General features: G+C 48.7%; 1 protein-coding gene and 1 long non-coding RNA gene across 3 annotated transcripts; one reads left to right on the top strand and one right to left on the bottom strand.

The window, feature by feature from the left end:
* Positions 1-432: 432 nt before the first annotated feature.
* Positions 433-24,944, top strand: LOC120703694. Its single transcript, XM_039987848.1, has 3 exons — positions 433-591; positions 3,154-3,284; positions 22,567-24,944. The coding sequence occupies exons 2-3, from the start codon at positions 3,232-3,234 to the stop codon at positions 24,752-24,754; spliced, it is 2,241 nt and encodes a 746-aa protein (XP_039843782.1). The 5' UTR covers positions 433-591; positions 3,154-3,231; the 3' UTR covers positions 24,755-24,944.
* LOC120703695 lies at positions 18,588-19,926 on the bottom strand. 2 transcript variants are annotated; one of them, XR_005687143.1, is made up of 3 exons: positions 19,765-19,926; positions 19,358-19,384; positions 18,588-18,749 (listed from the first exon to the last, which is right to left on the bottom strand). It is a non-coding gene; the product is annotated as an uncharacterized LOC120703695 (long non-coding RNA). The 2 variants fall into 2 exon arrangements; XR_005687144.1 differs by lacking the exon at positions 19,358-19,384.
* Positions 24,945-26,162: the final 1,218 nt, after the last annotated feature.

Raw genomic sequence — 26,162 nt, 5'->3', positions numbered from 1 at the left:
CCCCCAATATGTTGTTTCTACATACAAACTACGATATATATATATATGTAGTCATTGCAGCTCTCTGAGAACTTCCGCCACCCTGAAGATGGCATAAAACAAATCCGGTGACGTTCTCCACGAGGGCGCGTTCACCGGACGTCTCCCAAGAGGGCGCGTTCACCGGACGTCTCCCAAGACGGACGAGGTATTCGTTCAACTTAGTTGAACAAATTCTTCATGACGCAGATTGCCCATGCTTCGCTGAAGCCGAATGGGTTGTCCAAGAAAAGCATAAAGTAGAGGAGGAGCATTATGCCCTGGGAGTTACAGGGACTGCAAGCATAGATGATTTATACTTCGTCAAGGCATCATATCACCTATCTTCCAAGCAAAGCATAAACTGGAGGACCAGCTATGTCCTCGGAGTTGCAAGGACTGCAAGCATAAATGCAAGAGGCCGAAACCACCTGTTTTGCCCATACCTGAGTGCCCACTTCATCTCGCTCCGAAGTCCAAAGAAAAAAGCCGGCGTCACGTCGACGTCAAGTGAACAGTGACTCATGACAGCCAGGTTTGGCTGGACCGGGCGGATGTGGCAGCACTATCGGCGTAAGTTGGAATCGGCTAAATTTTGTAAATATTTCTTTTTTGTGACAGCATCTGTAAGAGTTTTGCATTCAATGACTCAACAAACCAATATTACGCAGTTGTTATTGCATAGAGGCTTAAGCCAAAGCAGAAGGAACTAAAAGTGACAAGATACAAAAAGAATGCTAAAACTAAGGGCAACACCTGTTCATAAGCATTCACCCATGTGACTACCATATCTCATTATGAAGATCTCCAATACATTCATCCCCAAGTGCAGCAAACTCGTTTTAGTCTCTCCCCAACCTCCTGCGATCCTTTTCTAGCAGTGCCCAAAACCGCGTCCAGACTTTTGATGATACGCCAACTTGAATTATTTATACCAATATATCAACCCGTGCTACTACGTACACGGGCTAGTAATTTTAGGATCGGAGAAACAAGTATTAGAAGTTGTTGATTAATTTATGCCCATGGCTAATAATAAAACATATTTACTCCTCATCAACTTTCTTTTGTGTTCATCCTTTAACAAAATAGTCACACAGATACTTTGCAATCTTTATCTAGTTGTGATAGACTTTAATTACCGAGGCCACTACTTTCTCCACATGGCGCCGCAACCAAAGTTTCCCTAGAAAAAACAAAACAGCATATGTGACCAGGGGTGAAGCTAGAGCGAACATGAGCAGGGTGCACGTTTAGCTCTAGGTTGCTCTAAAGGATGCATAAATTTTAATTTGGAGGGTGCATAAGTGGTGAAAATATGATTGTAATAAGTGTTTTTAATTTTTCTCGTAGGTGCATTGGCACCCACTCCTTCCTACCTAGCTTCGCCCCTGTAGGTGACGGAGGTATACTCTTAGGGTACCCTAATTAGGGGGTGCAAATTGGTATCTCTTAGACCAGTCTCAGTGGGAGTTTCATGGGCACAGTTACCTAGACTGAGAACTAGGTAACTGTGCCAGATGGGTTTCATGGCGATGAAACTCTCCTCACATCCCATGAAACTCCACTATTCTCTCTCATTGTCATGTCAGCAAAAAGTGAAGATATTTAATATCATGAAACCCTCCGCGAAACTCCCATTGAGACTGGCCTTAGGTGCACCTCCAACTCTCTTTAGTTCAAAATTTTGTACTAGTTCTCCAAATTTTGCACCTAAAGGTCACCTCTTTGCACCCCTAACTCTAGGCAGAGTAACCAAATGGCAGCCCGGTCCTTGATCTACATGATAAAGGTATGGGCCCGGGCATGAAGCATCTAGAAGACTTGACGTCTACTCCAGGCAACTGGCATGCTGTAATTAGGGATGCAACTTATATTTATTTTGAGTCATTGAGTCGATCCAAAAATTTTAATAAAATGAACTAGGATGGCATTCTGCGTAATTAATTTAGGAGATGAACTAGGATGGCATGCCATCGTAATTATTTAGTTGACCCATAAAACACTATTGGGTACCCACTTGCATCCCTAGCTGTAATCGAATCTGACTTGTAACTTCTTCAGAGATAGAGTCCTACTCAGAATTTGTAACATTATGCTCCGGACTATATAAGATGGGACAGGGGGCACTCCATGGCATCCATCCAACCATGCAACAAAGCAATTCAGCCAAACAGGACGCAGGGTTTAACACCACATCGCTGGCTTGAACCTCTCTAAAAATCTCGTGTCTCTGTGTGCTTGTTCAAGTCTTCACCATCTTGCTATAGATCTCGCTGATCACCCCTCCACAAATCTACTACTCCTACTTGTGCACCCCCTAAGTAGACCGTCGGTCATAAAAAATCGACAATAGAGCATGTGTTTCTTCCCCATGTGCGTAGGGGTATGATCTTTCCCAACATTTGCTAATTCACTTCTAGGGAAGCTTTTAAAGCGTAGGGGAGTCGGTGATTTCTAGTAGTTTATTACACCCTCATAAGTGTTTACCTGTGTTCAGTTGAAACAATAGCATAATTCTGCGTTCAAAATGGAAATCGATATGCTCGTACCTTCATGTATAAATGTATATGTGGTTTGTAACGTGAACGGTGTGATACACATCATGCATTACACCTTAGCTGTTTTTTTTCTATATTAACAGCAACGGAATTAAAATAGATAATATTGGCATACTTTGGGTTATTCTATTAATCGAAAATCAGTAATTTATTTATAGACAAAATTAGGGAATTACTTTTTATTATCTTTGTAATGGAGTATGCGGGTTATTAGATGAAGAATGAGAGGTTAATTTAAATTATTTTTATAATGGCGTCAATGATGAGTACTTTATGGGTTGTTTTAGACTCTATTTTATAATGACAATTGTGAGTAGTTTCTTTTAAGGAAATAGAATAGATCCAATAGCCACCGTTGTTGCTGGGATGAGTAGTTGTAATATTAGAAGGGAAATGGCACAGGCCACTCTCCTAGTTTAACTCCTGAAAAAAGGTTATTAGTGTGTTTCAGACAGAATACTTAGTTTCTCTTATATTAACAGATAATTGCGAATCTCATCGGTTCCTAGCTCCTGCTAAGTAGCAAATTTATGCTTTACATTAACCAATTCATCACCTCTGTTTTCTTTCTCAGTTACCAGCTGGCAATGAACTAAAGCTGATAGTTCGCGAAGCCATATAGGTTCTCAAGCGTGCGACGGAGCGAGTCGCCATGACAGTCGGCAACCATGTTGATGGAGGCCAGAAGGCCAAAGAACTGCTCAGGTACGGTAATGGTAGTATGTTTGCTAATGTATCACCCGTATTAAGGGGTCCTTCGATCGGTTGCTTCTTTCCCTCCCTAATAATTTCTTTCTCCCATGCTGAAAAGGTTGCTAGTCCCTCTCCAACATATCCTTTCTACCACCTAGAGGTGCAAATGGGTGACCTTAGATATACCTCCAACTCTCCTTAGTTTAAATATTTATACTACTTTCAAATGAAATCCCATTAAAAAGTAGTATAAATATTTGAACTAATGAGAATTGGAGGTGCACTTAAGTATCATCTATTTGCACTCCTATACTACCACCAGCAACCGCCATGCATGCTGACCACAACAAACTCATCGTTGCCCAAGCCCTGAGCCCCTAAGGGCAAACTTTAGTGTATAGGCAACCGAAAATTACAAAGAAAGACCACGTCAGCTAGTAAAGTTATGGTGCATATGGCTCCAACATTGCTCTAGCCTAGCCAATACTAAGATGGATCCCACATGGAGTAAAAATATTTTTCCCTCACCTTTCCCCATCCCATGATGGACTATTTCTTTGGGCTGTCCCACCACGCAGGCCAACGACCTTCCTTCTACCCAACTGCTAGCATTTAATGCTCCAAATAAAATAGTCTTTGCACCGGTGCTACATGTTGCCTCCGGTTCTAGCAGGTGCTAATATAGCACCGCCACTTTAGTGTATTGCACCTCCACTTTCTTTTTCTCTCTTCTTAGCACTGCCTTAGTACCCCTAACCCTCCCCAGCCAGTAGACCCCATTGTCTGCAGCCAGCCAGCAGCATGACCGACACCACCCGACCATACCCTGCGCGCCACATGTGACTCCCCTCTAAGAGCCTTATTTGGTTTAGTAGCAATAGGTTACTGTTGTAACACCCTAGGTATCACGCAACCCTGAGATGTCACACAACTACACCATCAAAAGACAAAATTAAAATTTCAACAGCATATACCTATAAACAAGCACGAAGCGAAAGCCATAAAAGATAGATGTATAAGAAAAGTGTGATACTCTGACAGAATAATTCTATCTTTAACAACATTAGCAAGGATTTCCTACCATCTTTCGCACTCAGGACAAACCGTCTTAGCATTATGGGATCTTGTAAAGGTGTAGGATGTGCAACCAACCCATTTTCCCATGCTCTTCAAAGGACAACCTGGGGAGGGAAAAATAAGGGTGAGATTGAATAATCTCAGCAAGCAAACTGCTTTAACAAGCTATTTAAACCACATTAGATTAATTAATCATTTAATATCACAATAAGTATAGAATAACCCTCACATATCTGCTTCTTTCTCAAAGAATTAGGTGATCATGGTATGAAAACATAGCATTAGTTCGTAATGAGTTACCGCAAACCAATGGTTTATCCTAATAGAACAATAGAAAGTCACCCACACAAGCCATAATATATAGGTTACCATAACAACCGGAAAAATAAAGTAGCATAAATATAGATAATATATCTCATAACCAAATAAATAACATGTAAAGAAATTGAAGTGCTTATGAATGGCAAGGAAGGGAAGATAAATGATATCTCCACGATCCCTTTAGCCGAACCATAACTCACCTCACTAGGAAAACTACCACTTCTCATCATGTTAGTTTCAAGCAACTACATTAAACCAATATCCAAGTATCCATACGGCCCACATATAGTATATCCAAAGTATGATAAGTCATAGTGCAATGTAAGACATAATCATTCATAGTATATCGCAATATATTTCATCATATCCAACCCTCAAAACCATACAAGAAAGCATGTATATGCACATGAACTCCTGCCTTCATACCCATCAAGGTATGAAGTTGCATCTCTATGCCAAACCAATGATGTATGCACATGGATGCATATGAACTCCTGCCTTCATACACAACAAGGTATGAAGCTGCATCGTTGTGCCCAATAAACGATGTTGTACCGGTACGGTCGGAACCATAGGTTCACGACATGACTCCATATGCCAATGCAATGCAATTTAACATGATGCAATGCCATAAGATAGATGCCATATCCAAATAATATCCAAATACCATATACTCCATATCCAAATGCCATGTACTCCATGATGGAAAAAGAGAATAGTCCATGATAATTAAGGTAGAGAGATACAAGGGGTGCTTCTGTAACATAAATAGCGCCAATGATGATTAAATAATGTAATCTCACATATGCCAAACATCAATCAAATAGTTAATCATATCAACATATCCGTAGATCTCCTTAATTTTAAGAAAATAGGATAGCATATAGCCATCAGTGATTTAAACATAGAGAAGAACTCTAATTTCCTAATCCAAGCCCGAAGCATACTATCATATGAAAGAAAGAAAATAATGTTTCTAAATAAAGCTAGTCAACCCAAAGTTCAATCCTTATATTTTAACACATATACCAAAGAATAGTATGAAATTGCTTTGAACCTTATTCGTAATCCAAACTTCAAAATACCCAATGTATGTGAGCACTAGCAGACAAAACTAGCGTAAACACCACAGAGATTATCATACACTAAGATTAACATAACACCTACTATAACCAGCCCACTCATTAGTAAACCGCCAAGCATTCCATAGGTTTTACTCACAGGAAGACATGACATAGGATAAATTACTAAGTATCATGGTTCTTAAGGCGTCGCCTAGGCGTCGCCTAGGCGACGCCAAGGCGTCAAGGCGCTCAGGGAGGCCAAGGCGTCGCCGACGCCCAGCAAGAAGAGAGGAAGAGCAAGGGGAAGGAGCGACTGGGAGATGAAAGGAGGAGCAAGAAGGTTACCAGAACTAGCAGGCGCACGACCTCCGCCTTCCTCATCCTCGACGGCACCGGCGCTGGCGAGATCTGGCCCCCAAGAGAGAGGGTGCACGGAGAGAGGGCGGCGTACCTTGGCAGGGAGGGCGGCGACTGCTCTGGTTCCTCGCAGATCCGGGGGTCAGGGACCACGGTCGGTGGGGAGGGGTCTCGGGGAAGGAGGCGCGCCGGCACAGGGAGACCTTCTGGCGGTGCGGAGCCAAAGCAGAGGCCGGCGGTGCTGCTAACCTTGGGGGAAGATGGCCGGCGCAGGCATGCTCCGTGACCGTAGGGCGGCGCTCGTCGCAGATCTGGAATCAGGGAGGGACGATGGCGCGATTCCGAGGCGCCTGAGCCCTGCACGGCCAGGGAGGAGGCGCGCCGGCACAGGGAGAGACGGGCAGCGGGGAGGTGTCTCGCGGAGGGAGGCGCTCGGGGAGGAGGGCACGGGAGGACTGGTGAAGTGATGAGTAGTTTATGGGCTGGTAGTGACTTGGTGGGCTGGGCCTTACATTCTTCTCGGGTCTTTTCTCTTTTCTTTCTTTTTTTCTCATTTCTTTTTCTCTTTATACTGCTAATTATACTGCTAATATGCTGCTTTTATGTTAGTGTATGGCGTCGCCTCGCCTCGCCTAGGCGTCGCCTAGGCATCCAGAGGAGGTAGGGCGCCACACCTCGCCTCAACGCCTTAAGAACATTGCTAAGTATATGTCATATATAAATAATTTATCAACATCAACCACAATATCAAAACCATCATCTAACAAACATTTTATGCATATGGGCACTAATGTTAAAGTAGACAGGAAAATACCCACCACCTAGCAACATTGGTTAGGAAGAAAAATATATTCACACCTTTCCCAATAGCTATGGAAGTCATGTATAACTGTAGAGAATTGGGAAAACACCACACACTCTAAGGGGGGGGGTTGACCTCTATTATATATTGCCGTATGGCTTGGAGTACAAGTAAACTCAATACAAGGAAATACAACAATATATCTCTAATACCCGCCCGTAGTCGTAGGCCCTTAGTCATAATATCTGCTAGTCGTAGGCGGAGCTAGGCGAAGACCAAGACTAGATCTAAAGTCAGTGTACAACTGGACTGGAAGGCCCTTAGTCATAATATCTGCATACTGATGAGAGGAAGGGACATGCAAGACCCGAACTTCTCCCAAGGCCACCTTCTCGCGAACAAAATGAATAGCAATCTCTATGTGCTTTGTGCGACGATGGTGGACCGGATTAGCAGTCATATACATAGCACTAACATTGTCACAATAGACAACGGTAGCTTTGGCGAGAGGAAGACGAAGCTCCTGAAGTAACTGGCGCAACCAACAACATTCAGCAACCACATGTGCAACTGCCCTGTATTCAGCCTCAGCACTGGAGCGAGAAACTGTAGTCTGACGTTTGGAGGACCAAGACACCAAATTATCTCCAATATAGACACAATAGCCTGAGGTCGAATGTTGAGAATTAGGACAGCCGGCCCAATCGGCATCCGAGTATGCTGTAAGAGAGTCAACAGGGCTGACGCCTAGATGAAGTCCAGCGTCGAGAGTGCCCTTGACATAGCGCAAAATTCGTTTGACGACTGCAAGATGTGGCTCCCGAGGATCATGCACAAACAAGTAGACTTGCTGAACAGCATATGCCAAATCAGGACGAGTGCACCAACAATACTCCTATACTCTGGAGGATTTGCAACCGGAGGACCATCTGTAGCGGACAGCTTAGACTTGCTATCGACAGGCGTCAAGGTAGAGTGACACTCGCTCATACCGGCGTGCTATAGCAGATCCGAAGCATACTGTCGCTGAGATAAAAACAGCCCATCTGCAGAACGAGTGACAGAAATCCCCAAAAAGTGATGAAGAGCACCAAGATCAGTCATAGCAAACTCAGTATGAAGTCGAACAATAATGGAACGAAGCAGAGCATCAGAAGAGGCTGTGAGTACAATATCATCCACATATAAAAGAAGATACGCCAGCTGATTGCCATCCTTATAAATAAACAGAGATGTGTCGGAAACTAAGTAGCACGGATACGGATATGTGTATCGGTATCGAAAGGATATGGATACGCGGATACGTGGATACGTCATTTTTCCAAAAAATCCGATACGCAGATACGTTCTACCTAAAAATATAAATAAATAGATAATAATGCATATTAAATAGCCACACTGAGATACAATGAAAAGCAGTTAAAACACCTAAAAACAGAGTGGGCATTTGACTTTAAAATTCATTTATTACCTTTACAGGGACTAAAATGTGAGAAAATAAAAGTTATAGGGATTAGAATGTGAGGAAAGCCAAAGGATGCTAGCCCAGTTGGTTAGTCACTCTGGCGGCACCCCTCAGGTCCTGAGTTCGACTCCCCGTGGGAGCGAATTTCAGCCTGAGGGTAAAAAAATCCCCTCGCTGGCTCCGGTGCCAATGCACTGGTGTGGACGGCCCAGGTCGGCCTGAGGACCCTTACATGGCCCAGGCAGGGTTCCCATGGGCTACGGCCCCCAGTGTCAGGGCGGGGCCAGGGTTCGGGGATTTTCTCGGTCGGGGAAGCCGAGGCTTCTTCTAGAAAGTCAATACCGGTGGGGCGGTCTTTCCCCACCCGGCCGAGTTTTTTGAATGTGAGGAAATAGAAGTTTTAGGGACTAAAATATAATTATTGAAAAAGGAAAGGGGCAAAATAAAAAATGAAACCTTATCTGTTATCTCTCCCTCCCGCGGTCTCCCCGTCTCTCTCTCCCATTCTCTCTTCTCTCTCTCGGTCTCCCCTCCCTCCTTTTCCCGGCCGGCCACCAGCGCCTCCCTTCCCCGGCCGGCCGCCGGCCTCTCCCTCTCCTGCTGCGCGCGGCCTCGAGGCCAGCACCGGCAGCTCCATCTCCACGCGTGCCGGCAGCTCCTTCCCCACGCGCGCCGGCGGTCGGATCCGGCTCGGGGCGGAGCGCGGCGTCGAGCAGGACGAGCTCGCCGGAGAACTGGCGCGGCGGATCGAGCGTCGCGCGCGGGCAGGAAGGCCACCTCGGGCTCGACCGCGCGGCGTTGGAAGGGGCGGCTGCCGGGATTCTTCCCATCGGACGGCGACCATCTCCCTCAACCTTCTTCCCCAGTAGCTCCTTCCCCACCCCTCTCGGCGCAAGCGGGTGCATCTGCGGGCGTGGGGCGGGCGGATGCGGCAGGGCAGTGGAGGATACTCCCATGGAGTTGGGCTACTGGGCCGTATCACACACAGATACGTATCCAATCTTGAGTTTCTAGGCCCAATGCAGCCCAGTACGCCGATACGGCTTGGATACGTATCTCCAGCGTATCCGCGGCGTATCCGTATCTGATACGTATCGGATACGGGATACGACGGCACCCCCACGTATCCGTGTTTCTGAGGTCGGAAACTGAAGGAATGAAACCCAACTGTCGGATATATGTGGCGAAACGTTGGTACCACACGCGAGGAACCTGTTTCAGACCATAAAGTGACTTCTGCAGAAGACAGACATAATCTGGATGTGCTGGATCAACAAAACCCGGAGGCTGCTGGCAATACACTATCTCATCAAGATGTCCATGAAGGAAAGCATTTTTCACATCAAGATGATGGATCGGCCAATGACGAGAAGCTGCAATGCTAAGAACAATCCTGATAGTTGCAGGCTTAACCACAGAACTGAAAGTCTCATCATAATCAATTCCATGCTGTTGTGAAAAACCTCAAACAACCCATCGAGCCTTGGGGCGAGCAAGAGAGCCATCTGAATGATGCTTATGTTTATAGATTCACTTGCCTGTTACCACATTGGCTCCTGACGGGCGAGGAGCAAGATGCCAAGTTCCATTATCCATAAGAGCTTTATATTCATCCGCCATTGCAGCTCGCCAATTAGAATCAGCAAGCGCACTCCGATAATTTGATGGAATCGGAGAAGCAACAAGGTGTGCTCTTGGTCTGAATAGTACCTGTCTGAAGACGAGTTAGACGCCGCAAAGCAGGAGGCGGTGAAGAGCTGCGCATGGGTGACTGAGGCACCACACGAAATGAATCGGTGGGCACCACAGGAAATGAATTGGCGGGCACCACAGGAGCAGAGGGCCGCGCACGCACAGGTCCAAGGATGGGATGCCAGACTGGAGGTGGAGACAATAACCGACGAGGTAGATCAGCAGGTTGCTGCGGCTATGGTTGTCGAACGTAGACCTGATCAAAGTGACCAGGAGGGGCGTCCTGGACTGGTGCAGGGGCTGCTGCACAGATGGATCCTGGCAAGGGCACAAGACCACACCCGTCGGGACTGGAAGAAGTCGACGGTTCCAGTGGGGGCAGGTGACCATGCCCACCAGAGGCATCGGGAGCTGCTGCTGCTGGCTCAGAAGACGGCGCAAGTGAGCTGGAGGAAGACGTCCCACCCAGAGTAGAAGAAGTTGAAGGACTAGACGGGGGCACGTGACCACACCCTCCCGGACTTGAAGAGGCCGAGGGCCCTGGTGGGGGTACAGAACCGCGCCCACCAGGCATCGAGGGCGGTTGCTCAACGTCTAAGGAAGACGGAGCATCCGCAAGAGGGCCACCAGCTGCATGATTAGTACACAAAGGTGTAGTATCCAAGTCGCTACTGAGTAGAAAATCAAAGGAGCTGGTGGCCGGGGGGAGGATGAGTCTCGTGAGCGAAGGGAAAAATGGACTCATCAAACACAACGTGTCTAGAAATAATAATCCGACGCGTGGAGAGGTCGAGACAACGATATCCCTTATGATCAGGAGGATATCCCAAAAAGACACATGCTGATGAACGCGACGCGAGCTTGTGCGGAGAAGTGGCCTGCAGATTAGGATAAACAAGCAACAGAAGATGCGCAAGTGATCATAAGTGGGATATGAGTTAAAAAGGCGAAAGTAGGTAATCGCGTTTCGAATAGAGGAGGGGCGCCGGTTGAGTAAATAGGTTGCCGCAGCAAGTGCCTCAGCCCAATATTTAGGCGGCATGGAAGCATGGATGAGTAAGGTTCCCACTGAATTGTTAACTGTTCGAAGGATACGTTCGGCCTTGCCATTCTGTGAGGATGTATAGGGGCATGAGAGGTGAAAAACAATGCCATTGGCGCGTAAGAAGGTATGCATGGCACGGTTGACAAACTCAGTCCCGTTATCGGCTTGTAAGCACTTAACGGGAAGGCCGAACTGTGTGCGGGCGTAAGCAATAAAATCGACGATATCCTGATGTACATCGGATTTGTGCTTAAGCGGGAACGTCCAACAATAGTGCGAAAAATCATCTAGCAAAACTAGGTAATAAGAGCAGCCAAAAATACTAGCAAACGGTGAGGTCTAGACATCACAATGAACTATCTCAAAAGGCGAAGTAGTTTGTGAAGTAGAAGCTATGAAGGGAAGACGCGTGTTCTTGCCAAGATTTCAGGCATGACAAAGTGACCGATCTACTTTATTACATGGAACTAAATTGTTCATTTTTAAAGTAGCTAAGACTGCTGGACCAGGATGACCAAGACGACGATGCCACAGGGATGAAGAGGCGGCAAGAAGGGCTTGTGCGGCTGCAGGGGCGACTGATGGGATAGTGTAGAGGTCGCCTGTACTATCGCAGCGAAGGATCACTCGTCGCGTCCTGATGTCCTTAACAGAAAAACAAGAGGCGTCAAACTCAATAGAACAATGGTTATCGCGAGTGAATTGGCGAACTGAAAGTAAGTTGTGAATTATGGATGGAATGATAAGGACGTTTTTCAGAACGAATTTAGACGTATCTGTGGCTAGAACGGAAGAACCTCGGGACGTGACAAGGATATGTGCACCATTGCCTACGGTAATCGAAGAATGAGCAGCTGGGAGGCGAGAGAGAAGGATACCTTCTGAAGAGTGCATGTGTGTGAACGCCCCAGTATCCATTACCCATGCATTGCCCTCGAGCGCCATCTGCTGCAGGGCAGATATCAGACCAGCCCAATCCCATGAGGGGGACTGAGCTGGTGCCTAAGTCGAACTGAGCGCCGCGTGAACCTGAGGAGGGGTGCCAAGGACGCCCTGACCACCACGCCAGAATTGGCCTCCTGCGCCACCCTGCGCACCCTGCAAAGCAGCCCACATGTTGATGCAAATCCATGGGCCGCTAGGGTTAGGTGCGCGAGGTGGCTGCTGCTGCTGCTACTGATGGCCGCCCTTGGACCTCCTGATCCTCTGGCGGCGTTGCTGCTGCTGTCCGCCCTGCTGCTCCTGCTGCAGTGGACGCTGCTGCTAATGCTGCTGGGGTGGGCGCGGCTGCTGCTGGTGCTGCTGCAGAGGAGAGGGCGAGGACGTCACCGATAGGCAGGAAGGGTTGCACCCAGATGAGGAGGCGACCAGGGCAGAGGAGGTGGCCACCTTTGCCTGGTTCGCCAGGCGCAGCTCCTGGAGGGCGAGGCGGTCGACTGCCTTGGAGAAGGTCATGCCAGCCTCACTTGCAATGATCTCTCCAGTGGTGTTGTAGCGCGGGTCAGCTTTGGTGATGAAGTTCAGCACCATCTCGGACTCGGCGACAGGTTTGTCGACGTCTCGAAGCGCCTCAGTAGCCTTCTTCATAGCTTGGGCGTAGTCGTGGACGGACATGTCCCCTTGAGGTAGCGTATGGAATGCATGACTCAAGTAGATGGCACGAGGAGCTTTGTTTGCCTGGAAGTGGTTGGCGATGGTGACCCAAAGCTGCCCCGCCGTCTGGTTGGCAGCCATGGTGAAGTCGAGGACGTCCTCTGAAACAGACCGGGTTCCCAAAAGGTGAACCCGACCCTCTGTATCGTCGTGATAGTCCCTGGATCAGTAGCTATCACATACAGAACTCATTTCAATTGAATATCACAGACATGACTCACGTTTACAACATCACATGGGTTTATTTATTACATAATCCAAAGGATTGTATTACGAATCTCAGAGTACAAGCCCCTTGGGCAAAAAGAAAACAAACAGAAAGCGGAAACGATATCTAGTCTTCTGGGCAAACTTCGTCTTCACGAATCTTCTCGATCCTTCTCCACAGGCAGCTCGGAGTGTAGCTCGGGCCATCCTTAACTCCTTCCACGTTTGTCATCCTGTCGACTCCTCTCGGATCCTGCATCTATCAGGCTATCCCCAAGGACGGGATAGGTTCACGTCACCATCCGTATGCAAGCTTTATGTGGATGCAGATGGTATAAAAGTAATGCCAAGGATAGGCTATGTTTTCCTATGCAAGCAATATATAAGTCATCCAAATCACCTTTCAACTCGGGCAGCTCCGGCATCCCGGACTCCCGGTCTCCTATCTTCCTCTACCAAGTATCTCAACCCTGTTTCGGTGCGGCAACTCCCTCTCCCCGCACCTCAGCTGTTATCCAAGCAGGAAAAGTAGACTAGAGGGAGGTAGAAAAGTATATGTGGATCTACCTATAGTGTGGTGCCAGATCCAGAGTTGTACATGACCGAGTACGCGGCTATACGTATAGTTTTCACCCTGCAGGGGTTGTACACCTGTACCCACTCGCCACGAATCCGGCCAGGAGCGACCTGACCTTCTCCGAGGCACTAGTCAATGAAACTAACGGCTACGGCACCATCCTACTCCCGGTATGGGGCGCGTCCTCCCACAGTAGGTCGCCCAGGGCTGTGAAGCTATCTAGAATGGAATCTCCATGGATCCTGCGATCGGGGGCTAAAGGGGCCTGCCCACTCCCCCTGACACTGAAACACTATCCTCCTGCAGTAATGGTGCCACGCGTAGCTAGCTCGGGCTGGGTCCCCCCTCATAAAGGATAAATAGTGTGCACATTTGACATAGTTCCGTCACCAGGGCCACAAAGTCAAGTCCTTCATCCAGCTGAGGCGAGCGTCTTCGTCCAAAGTTAGCATCCCATCAACACGGTCTGCAATCGATACTCATTACAAGTATCTCCTCCAAAACTACACCTCTACTATGTTCCCATAGGAACGGTCTAGCACCCGCCACAGGTGCCCGTCACCCATTACAGGTGCTCATAGGATCGTGCCCAACACACAATCCCCGGCTCTCGATCCGAAGATCAGAGAAAAGGGTCCGCTCGCCCCTGCTGTAACCTAATCACCAACTCTCATATATGTGGAGGCATCTTCCAGCAAGCAAGGACTATCACATCATATATTCCCATACCCAATCTCACTCATAGAAGCAATAGCATACAACAATTCACATCTAAGTATGGGAAACAAGGAATACGGTAAATAAATGGCCATGCAAGCTCATCTCATCACACTCAATTTGGGAGCATAGCGTATCTAGCAAGCAATGCTTAATATGTATTCAATCTCGAATGGGCGTGAACGTGATAGGTCTTCGTAGTCTTCCTGATCCTCCGGGCTTCTGGTCTTCGGGTACGTCCTTCGGGATCTCCTAGTCGTCCGGGACGTCGGTCAGCTCCTTCTCGTCAGGACCTAATCGTAATTACGTATAAATACAGAGGCCAAAGTGCAAGAATGCACAAAACAGGCTCAAAAGAGATCCAACTCACAACAAAACCTAGTCTAACGCGTAGAGCATGTTTTTAGAAGAATTATGAAACTGGTTTCATATTTTTCAGAGCTTCAGTTGAATTACTGGGAATTATCTAAGATTAAATCATTTTCTGGAATTACTAAATGATTATCGGAAAAGGAAAAACACAGAGGTGACACGTGGCAGCACCAGAGCATGCCATGTGGCACGATGACGTCAGCATGACATCACCATGACGTCACCTTGGAGTTAGCTCTGCTGACGTCAGCAGTGGGCCCTACTGACGTCAGCGTTGACCAAGTCAACGTTGATCGTTGACCGGTCAACCGGGTCAGTGGGGTCCGCGTGTCAATGGGTCCCACTAGTCAGCCTCACATCAGACGCTTACAAGTGGGGCCTGCGTGTAAGGTTTAAAAATGGAAAAAGGAAAAAGGCAAAGGGGCTGCTGGGTTCAAAGGGAGAACTGGGCCGGTCGGCTGGGCCCAACGCTGTGGTGGCTCGGTTCAAGGAGGTGGACCGGCTCGGGAGATGGCTTGCAGGCCGGCTCGGTTAAGAAGGCCGGCTCGGGCTTGGTCGGTTCTTCGCGGCTCGCGGCTTGGTGGACCGGCTCGTTGAACTTGGGCCAGGGCAGCAGTGGCCCACTTTCTCTCTTCCTCTTCTCTCCTCCCCTGTCTGCTTCCTCCCGCAGGAGGCGGTCCTGCGTCACGACAACGGTTGCGGCAGCGACGCACACCAGTGGCAGCTTGGCTCCGGGTCCGAGTGGCGTCCTCGCAAAGCGGTCCTTCTCCTCCGGTGGCGGCATCAGCCCTTGCTCCTCCCCATCTCCTCTGCTCCCTTCTTTTCCCTCTTGTTCCCTTCCTCTGTTCTTGGCGTAGCGGCGGCATCAGGAAGACGAGGCAAGAGGCAGGGGCGATGAGGCAGGGCTCGGTCGGAGGTGGAGCAGGCTAGGTCAGGGCAACGGCGGCAAGCACAAAGACAGGCTGCGGGTCCGCGGGTTCTAGGGCGAGGGCACGTTGACGACACCAAGGCAAAGCAAGGCTGCACGGGCGGCTCAGATGGCCACGGCGGCTGCAGCAGAGCAGCGCCGGCGAGGCTCAGGGATGTGGTGGCGGCCTGGTTGGTTTGGGATCGCGCTAACGCACACGGATTCCTGGCGTGCCAGGTCCGTGGCGTGACCGTGCAGGTGGCGTGCGCGCACATGGCACGACGCGGCGGCAGTGCAAGGCCAAGGGGGCATGCAGGTGTAGGCCGTGGGTGCGTGTGCCCGGGGCTCGACGTGCGCGTTCATGGCGCGGTCGTGGAGAGGGCCGAAGGCGTGGCCTTGGACACGGGTGCATGGCTGTGTGCGCGTGTGCGGGCACTCAGCTTTGGCCGAGGCCGCATCACGGCCATGGCGATCGCGGTGTTCCGGCGGACCGGGCCGCGGCGACGCCAGGCTGCAGCTGGGTTCCGAGGGCATCGGTGACGGGCTCCTGTAGAAAAACTAGGACGGTTCTGGGGTGCCTATGGTTGTGCCTACTGATGGCTCGTCGGCGGAACGCTGGCAGCAAAACACAAGGATGGTCCAGGGAGACGGGCAGCAGCGGTCTACCTGTTGGCTCGGTGACGAGGGACTTGGGGCCGTGGCGAGGCGAGGCAGCGTCGAGCCGATGCAGTGCAGGACGCGCGGCAACGTCGGAGTAGTCGATCGGGCGCCGGCGCGACGTGGGCATTCTGGCAGCGTCGGTGCTCCCTGGTGCGTCGGCGTCGGGGTACGGCGGCGCTCCTGGGCAGCGGTCCCTCCACCAAGGCGCGGAGGTGACGTCGAGGGCGCCGGCGCCGACGTCGTCCTCCTCGACTCCTTCTTCCTCTCCACGCCTCCTCCCTTGGCACTCTCTCTCCCTCTCGGTTCTCTGCTTGGCAGCGGCACAAGGAAAAGAGGGGCTAGGGTTTGAGAGGGCGGCGTCCGTGGGTTTTATAGAGGTCCGTTAGGGTTTGGGGCTCGGAGCGGGACGCTCCCGAGGCACGGACGCCGAGGAACGGTGGAGGGCGCTCGGCGCGGGCTTGCGGACGCGTGGCACGCATCACGCGGCTGCGCGGCACGGGCTAGGGTTCGGGAGCGCGCGCAGGCGGTCAATAGTGAGCGGGTAAAGGTGCGCGGCGGCCTCCTCCGTGCGTTGTCACGGTGCGGCGCGGGCTGGGGACGCGAGCGGCAGGCGGCACCGGCGTGAGAGGCGGAGAGGATGGTCAAAAATGAAAAAGCAGAGCGAGGCGGCAAAGCTAGCGCGTGCAGGGCAGAGGCGGTGAGCTGGCGCGGCCGATTCTTCTCGTGGTCGCGGAGCGGAGGCGCGCGGGGCAGAGCAGAGGCGGCTGAGGCAGGCGGTGTCGTCGATTTGGGGGAGAAAGGGGAATAGTCCCCTGGCAGGTGGGGCCAGGATGGCAGCGGCACAGGGCGAGGTGGAGGGCGAGCGGGCTGGTTGGGCGTGCGTCCGCGCGCGAGCGGACTGGGCTGAGGGACGGTGGTTGGGCCGGTTGGGCTGTGCGGGTAGAGGGAAAAGGGCCAGTTGGTATGGGCTGACGATCTGGGCCGCGTGGTAGAAGGTGGTAAAGCAGGCCGGGCTGGCTAACGGAGGCCGCTGTTGGGCTGGCAGCGAAGAGCAGGCCGGCTAGCGGAGGTTCACAGGCCGGAGAGAAAAAGAAAAGGGACTGCTGGGCCGGTTTGGCTAGCTGGGCTAGGTGGGTTTGGTCCGGGTTGAGCTGGGTCGGATCCAGGCCAAGGTTTGGAGCTTGGGTTACGGGCTGGACTGAGTCAACGGTTTGGTCCGGGTTAGGGTTAGAGATGGTTAGCGGGTTGTTAGAGTTTGGATTTATTTTGAATGGCTCAATTCAAATTAAATCCCACACAAACGCTAGAAGATGAAATTAAATTGAGGGGCACACCTCGATTTAGCTTCCACACAAATCATACAATAAAATAAATCCAAATCCAGATTCGAATTAAACAAGGTAGAGCCAAATAAATCCAATAACTCCAAATGTTCTCACACTAGCAAATATTAACCTTAATTATAAACAAAGTTTTTAATCTCTAGGATTTTTGAGAAGGCAGAAATCCTACTTAGGGTGATAATTACAGCATTGCCACGAAAATTTTTGAAATTCACATTTTTCGACTTTATAACATTCCGGAAAAATCCGGGATGTTACATCCTCGGAGACAAAGCCATACAGCCAGCTGCGGACAGCGCAGTTGGCCTCGTTCCATGCATCAGTGCGCGGATCAGGAGGAGGGGTGCCGTTGATGTGACGGAGGAGGCCGAACTTGCCGCACATGGCCTCGAAGAAGTTGCTCCACTTGGTGTAGTTGGAGGAGCGGAGTTCCAACTTGATGGGGACGTGCGCCTGGACGGAGACAGCAGCGTAGGCGGCCATTGCAGTCTGCAGGGGCGTAGAGTCATCAAAGAAGAGAGCAGCGACGCCGTCGAGGAAGGAATCGCCGTCGTCGATGGTGTCACCGGCGTTGGTAGAGGTGCTGGTGACACAGGACATCAACAGATTAATCTGTTGAGGGGAAGGGGGTGCGCCCTAGGAAGGGAGGGCGCAACAGGGAGGGGGGCTGCACGCGAGAGACGGCGGCCGGTGGTGTGGGTGGCGCTCCAGGGTGGGGCGCAGGGAAGGGTGAGGCGCCCTGGGTTAGGGCGCAGGGACGGGTGGCGCCGATGGGGGGATCCCCTGGACGGCGGCTAGGGCAGCGGAGGAGAGGGAGGCGCATGGCAGGGCAGGAGGAGGGCCCGGACTCGTGATACCATGTAGATAATTGGAAAAACACCACATACCCTAAGGAGGGGAGGTGACCTCTATTATATATTGTCGTATGGCTTGAAGTACAAGTAAACTAAATACAAGGAAATACAACAATATATCTCTAATAATAACTGTTAGATTACCACAAAATAAAGAAACATAAATATTCACATCAAACTCATAGAACATATATCAACCCAATTAGAACATGGTTAAATAGATCATATTATATTAGTTGGGGTTTTAAATTTTAAAAGTGGAGGTAGGATAAATAACAAGTTAAAGCATGTAGCAACCACCGCTACGTTTACTTGCCTCCAACAAAGAGATGACCACTATAGACGCGATCCGAGGCACTACCACCTGTTTGACAAAGCAAGGTCAGATAACAACTCATACCAATAAGCATTCTGATAAGTAAAGCGCCCCTACGTCCCCTGCCAAACCACCATCCAACCCAAACATCGAAAATACCACGAGACAATTGCAGCTCTGCTGCTTCACTTTTTCATATCTTTTAATCTATAAAAGATATGATAGCAAAAGAATACATTATTGGAATCTACAGAGAAAAAACTAAAACTTTCATGGAGGAACTATATTTTTATTATGGCCTTAAGATGGTCGAATCTGCAGTTAAAAACAGAACTTCAAGTCTGCCTAGAAATCAGGTCAGCAAGCCTAAATAATTTTGTATCTCCAAATCCGTATGTCTGAAAATTATGAAACTTCACCAGACTGTAGATAACTCCACAACCTCCAACTTTGGTAGTATAAACATTTGCTAAAAGGGTCAATAAGATGGCCTAAAGAAGAGCTTAACCTTACTCAAAATTCTGCTATCAAAACAGGAAGACTGATTTTATAAAATCTAAAACTGAAGCTATACTTATTATAAAAATACAATCTTTACCAATCTGGAAAGGTAATGAATAGTACAAGTTCCCCAATATTGAAAAGTTTAATTATACCTTTTCATAAACCTCCTTGTTCCAGCCCTATTCAGATTTTCGTCAGAAAATGATAGTTAGCTCATAAAATCAATATCTCTCAAATCTCTTGGGCTAAAATCACGAAATTTGATGAGCTAATAGATCTGAATGTTCCCGACAACTTTGTAGTTCACCTCATAATTTATTTCGGCTTCTAAATAGCCTAAACCATCCTCTCAACACAGCTACAGTAACTGCGAATCTGAAATCCTAGAGAGACACCCAGAAGTCCCCTCTCCCATCTAATCCACTAAATCTCGAACCTAAACTCACACAAGAACATCTAATTGGAGCAGGGAGGAGGGAATCCCACTCAGCTTTGTAACCCTTGAAACCCTAGGGAGTGGAAACGGTGGGGAAAGGACTGATCTACATCGAATGTGCACCTCTCCTTGCTCCTCTCGTCGCCCTTGTTCCGTTTTCCCATTCTTCCCCATGGATTTGGCGCTGTAGAGCTTGGATTCAAAGGTGGGCAGCCATGGGAGGGGAAGGGGAAGAGGAAGAACGTGAGGACGAGGGGGAGGGTCGGTCAGGAGGAAGGGGCCGTGGGGGTGGGAGGAGGTGGGCTGGATGGGCCTTTTTCCCCTCTAATGTTTTTCTTTTTTTTATTACAACTGTAGTGCAAGCTTTGACCATCAATTATGACTATAAATAAATAAAGTTTACAAAACTAACTCCACAATGCGCTACTTCGCGAGACGAATCTAATGAGACCTTTGACCGTATAATTAGAGGATGGTTACTGTAGTATTATTGTAGCCAATCATGGATTAATTAGGCTCATTACATTTGTCGTGTAAAGTTGCACTCATCTGTGAAAAAATTTTATAAATAAACTTCGTTTAGTACTTTATTTACGGAAGATTCTCTTGTAATGCTAGGTGTGCTAACGCGAACCAAACAGGGCAGCGGAGAAAGCCCGCACGAGGAACCTCTTAACACCGTACCATTAATATAAAAACAATAGTTTCAACAATAAATTTTTATTTTCACTATATATTTTATTTTGACAATCCTTTTTGTACTTTTACCTATGCATGCAACAGAGAGCGAACGAGGAAAGAGTGGTTATTTTTCTCTTAAAAGATAAACTCTGAAACCTCCGGACTTTTTAGGCAAGTTCCAGGATGCAAGGCATAATATTTAAATTGAATATAGAAGCACCTTACATAGCTCCGTTTTTAAATATAGTCGTTGTTTTTGGACATGACGTTTGATTATTTGTCTTATTAAAAAAGAATTATACTTTATTTATCATAATTTGTTTTATTACTAATTTACTTTATGCATAACTCATATTTTTTTACATTCACATAGATTTTTGGTTTAATAAGATGAATGGTCAAATTTTTGTCTCCACGAATGGAGTACCCATTTGAGTCTCTTTTCAAACTTTTGCATGAACCATCGTAATATATGTTAGAAAAACCTTAGAAATTCCATTGAAGATACATCCGGCTATCAATTAGTAAACCCAATCATTGTTAACGTTGGATCTAATTTGCTTCTTAAATTATCCGCTATATATTGCAGTAAAGAACTGGCCGCTAATAAGGCCAGTCTCAATGCATGGTTTTATTGTACAGTTATCTAGAGCAAAAATTAGGTAATCGAGCCGGTGAGTTTCATTGGATAAAACTTCTCTCCCGTCCCATAAAACTCTTCTTTCTCTTTATTCATAAACATCTTGTTACATCAAAAAAATTAATTGCATATGAAACTCTTATAAAACTTCACTGAGACTGGCACTTGTGCATTTAAATTAACCACTTCTATCATTATAAATATTAAATACACCTGCAGCCCATAAATTTGTTCATAGTGCTACTTAGGTCTATGAACTTGCAAAATGCATAAATAGTGGGCGCTATGTTGGTACTGCCATGTCAGCGTGAACATGCCCACGAAGGGGTACGGACCTTTCTATGAACCACTTAACAAGGACAGAGTATCAGAAATGCATTTTGCAAGTTTGTGCACTTTAAGGCCTTGTTTGGTTGCAGGGACTTTTTTTAAGTCCCTAGAACTTTTTAGTATTTAGAAATATTAAATAAAAGTTAATTATAAAACTAACTGCAGAACCCTGGGGCTAAATTGCGAGACGAATCTAATGAGGTATATTAATATATGATTAGCGGATGGTACTGTAGCATCACTGTAGCAATTATGAATTAATTAGGCTCATTAGATTCGTCTCGCGAATTAGCACTCAGATGTAAAAAAACATTTATAAACAAATTTTATTTAATACTATAAAATAGTAAGGTTTCTTTTGATGTGATAGGGACTTATGAAAAAAGTCCTGGAACCAAACAAGGCCTAAGTGCGCGTACAAATTTAGGAGCCACCCGTATATTTAACTCTATATTAAAAAAAACTAAACCTTAAGTGTGCGTGCTGCAAAAAGCTAGCGAGAGAGTGTGTGCCCAGTGTTTGCAAACTAAAAAAAATGTGAACTCGAAAGAAACTATTATACATATGCCTTTCATATTTAATTAAAGTCCCCAGGACCCAACCAATAATTTAACGAATATTGTTAGGCCATATAGACATACACTGTTAATAAGCTAGTAAACTGACAAGGGAGTACCATACTTTTTTTTAGATGTTAGAAGTACTAGTGGAGATGTGCCTGCACGTATTCAATTTTTCTTCCATCAAGCAACTATGTCATTTATTTTTCTTTCAAAAATAATACATGTCTTTGTTTTTCTTCTATAAAATAATAATGTCAATTATTATCCTATCAGAACAAATAATGACACAAATTATGGGTGCATGCATATGAAAAGGAAAGTAAAGTGTGTTTCAAAGAAAAGTAATACGCGGGTACAATGTGTAGGTATAGAAAATTGGTTTAGAAAATATTAGAATTTTGGTGAAAATATTTTTCTTCTATCAATTTTGTGGGTCTACACCCCCTCTGGTCAAATGGCGTCAAGTGAGGCTTTCATGAGGGGTAAGGTGGGCCTAATCATGGTAAGAAAAAAATTCAATTGGTTCAACTTTTATAGCATAGATAACTTCTGTCTTCTGCACCACCTAAGGATACACACAGTAATTAATTAAACTGGTAAACATATGAATATGTGCACAGCATGATTACCTGGTGAGTCCGTGAGTACACGCATGCATTTGGTCAAGTACATGCGTAAGACTCTGCATTGATTCCTGTCGCGTTCGTGCAGCGTGTCCTCCGCACAGCAACTGTGGGACAAATGGCAGCTGCAGTGCTTGGTCCTTGCCAGCTTCATCCTGCAGGCCTTCTTCCTGTTCGCCGCCAGCATCCGGCAGCGCAACAAGTCCGCCGTGCTCCGCATCCTGCTCTGGCTGGCGTACCTGTCGGCCGACTACGTGGCGGTCTTCGTCCTCGGCCACCTCACCCTGCAGATGGATCACCCGCGGCACCAGCTGGTGCTGCTGTGGGCGCCCGTGCTGCTGCTCCACCTGGGCGGGCAGGATACCATCACGGCCTTCTCCATGGAGGACAACCAGCTGTGGAAGCGCCACCTCCTGGGCCTCCTCACCCAGGTGGCGATGGCCGTCTACGTGGTGGCGAAGTCCTGGCGCAGCAGCAGCGACGGGCTCCTCGTCGCCACCGTCGCGCTCATGTTCGTCTCCGGCACCGTCAAGTACGCCGAGCGGACGTGGGCGCTCAAGACGGCCAACTCCGACACCATCAAAGACAGCCGCATGAGCGACCTTTACGAAACCATGAGGTCGAGACTTTTCGAACCTGCTGCTGCTGCCGCCAGTGGCAGACCCTCCTCGGCGGCGGTCAAGATCCAGGGGTCCAACAACATCAGCCAAGACATTGCTGGCCGTCAGAGATGGTGGCTCCAGGAGGAGTACGCCGACCTCGTGCAAGCGGCCGGCGACAGCTTCCCCAACTGCATGAACGCGCTGATGGGCATCCCCGTCTCGCCATTTCTGGGGCCCCAGCTACAGAGCATGGGCGAAGAGATCCAGCGCTTCCGCCGGCCGCCGACGCCGACGCCGAAGCCGACGCCGACGCGAGCAGGCAGCAGGGAGGAGGAGGAAGATACGTTCCCGTCCAGGGCGTACAAACTGGTCGAGATCCAGCTCTCGCTCATGTACGACCACCTCTACACCAAGGTTGGCCTGCGGTACGCCCAGCGTTGGCCGGGGGTGGTCGGCCTCAGCCTGCCGCTCCTCACGCTCGCCACTACCTCGTCGGCTCTCGCGCTCTTCGCGGCGGCGGCGGCGACGAAGAAGGGCGGCGGCGCGTCGTACAGCTCCGTCGACGTCGCCGTCTCCTACGTCCTGCTGGCTGGCGCCGTGGCGCTGGAGGTGCTCTCGATCCTGGCCGTCACGCTGTCCTTCCGCTCCTACTGCTTCCTGCGGGACAAGCTTGGCGCCGGCGGCAGGCTCACGCCGGCGGTCTTCTGGCTGGTCAGGTCCCTGCGACCCTGCGACAAGCAGCTGTGGTCCAACAAGTGGGAGCAGTACAACCTGCTCGCCGGATGCATCAAGGAGAAGCAAGCCGGCGTGCTCACGAGGGCGATGCGTCGCGTCGGCCTGGCCGGGGACACCGAGCTCCGCCGCATCTCTGACGAGACCAAGGCGCTCATCTGCAATGAGCTGGACGACGAGATCAGGCTGCACGTGTTCAGCCACGCCCGGGGCACGGCGATCCTGTCGCGGAGTGGGCATGGGGTGGGCTCGCAGCTGCACAACAGCATCTCCAGGGTGGACTTCTCCACCAGCGTCGTCACGTGGCACCTCGTCACCGACATGTGCTTCTTCCTCAGCGGAGAGCCTGCTGCCACTGCCAGGGACGGCGACGTCGACGGCCGCCGGCACATGGCTCTGGCACGGGAGGTTTCCAGCTATCTCATGGACCTCGTCATGGAGCGGCGCGTGCTCATCAGCAGCGAGGGCCACGTCGCGCACCGCAAGGCCCGCGACGAGGTGAAGCGGATCCTGGCGCGGCACCAGCAGGGGGCGAGGGTCAACGCGGGCGACGCCGACGCCATGAGGAAGATGCTGGAGGCCGGCGTGCGCATGATCTCGGACTCGGACCCCACCGAGAAGGGCGCGGCGCCGGAGGGGGTGGACATGCGGCCGGTGCTGCCCCGCGCGTGGAGGCTCGCGCAGCTGCTGCTCCAGCAGGACCGGGACACGGAAACAGGTGGCGGCGGCGGCGGCGGCGCTCCGTGGGAGATGATCGCGTCGGTGTGGATCGAGATGCTCTTCCACCTCGCCACGCGGTGTGAGGCCGGTTTCCACGCCAAGAATCTCAGTACCGGCGGGGAGTTCATCACCCATGTCAGGTTCCTGCTCCACAATCGGGGGATCGGCTGGAACATCATCACTGGCCGCTTAAATATGAGAGACTATAGGCCAGGCGCCTGAAACTATATTATTTTGGGTTTTGTCAGACGCCCATAAGATTATGATCCAACCAACAGGATCCTTTGTATCAATTACTTAATACTAGCATAGTAATTGTGCGTTGTTACGGCTCATATGAATTTTATCTAGACTTACATGAGACCGCTTTTTTTTTCTTTTTCACTTCATGTACAAACCGTGTCGTGAAAGCGCGAGATATTGATTGTTCGAGTTCTGATTGTGATTCGGATAGATTTGTTCTAGTTCCGACTAGGATCCCAATTTATTTGACTAGGTTCCGATTAGGATTTCAAAATTGATTTGTTCGGGTTCCGATTAGAATTTCAATTAACGGATCAAGAAATCATTGCTTGCTTTAGAAATAGTAGGTATGAGAAGAGATAGGAATAGAGATTAATCAATTTTGTATTCTCGAACGTTCCAGTTCCGGATACATGTAGTTGTTAATTTATAGGGATCTACATGATCGAATTGTGAATGGAGGACTTGTCCCACTTGCATATGTGATGGACTAAGACCCAATGTCAATGATACAAGATGAACCAATGAAACCTTACTTGCTTTAGAAATACTGACAAATATGCTCATGCGTTGCACCGGACAAAGTTGGTATAAATATCGGATACGTATAGTTGTCCGTGCGTTAATTTGTAGGGATCTACATGATCGAGTCATGGATGGAGGGCTAGTCCGACTCACATACGCGATGGACTAAGGTCCACTTGTTAATGACACGAGATGGATCAAACCAAATATTTAGGTAGAAACCATATGTGCTTTAGAAATTATAGGTAAGTATGCCCATGTTTTGCTACGGATAAAGTTGATATAAGTATCAGATACGTATTGATGCCCATGTGTTAATTTGTAGGGATCTACGTGATCGAGTCGTGGACGGAGAGGGTTGGTCCGACTCGCATACGGGATGGACTAAGGCCCACCTGTCAATAACATAGGCAGACCAAACCAACTACCAAACCAAAAATTTGGGTAGAAATCTTACTCGCTTTAGTAATAGGTATAGACTAGGCAATTATGCCCGTGCGTTGCTACGGGCAAAGTTGATATAAGTATCGGATACGTATTCGTGTCCATGTGAATAATTTGTAGGGATATACGTGATCGAGTCGTGGATGAAGGTGGTCGGTCCGACTCACATAAGGGATGGACTAAGACCCACCTGTCAATAACACAGATGGACCAAACCAACATACCAAACCAAAAATTTGGGTGGAAACCTTACTCGCTTTAGTAATAGGTATAGATATAGCATAATGCCCGTGTGATTCTACGGGTAATATAAATTTTACCCAGACCTACATGAAACTGGCAATTTTTTGCTATTTCACACTCCGTGTACAAAGCTTGCATGATATATTAATTGTCAAGGTTTCGATTGGGACATGGA

Source organism: Panicum virgatum, chromosome 4K (assembly GCF_016808335.1).
Source record: "Panicum virgatum strain AP13 chromosome 4K, P.virgatum_v5, whole genome shotgun sequence".
Classification (NCBI taxonomy): Eukaryota; Viridiplantae; Streptophyta; class Magnoliopsida; order Poales; family Poaceae; genus Panicum; species Panicum virgatum.
Note: the sequence above shows the minus strand (reverse complement) of the source record. Positions and strands in the feature narration are given on the sequence as shown.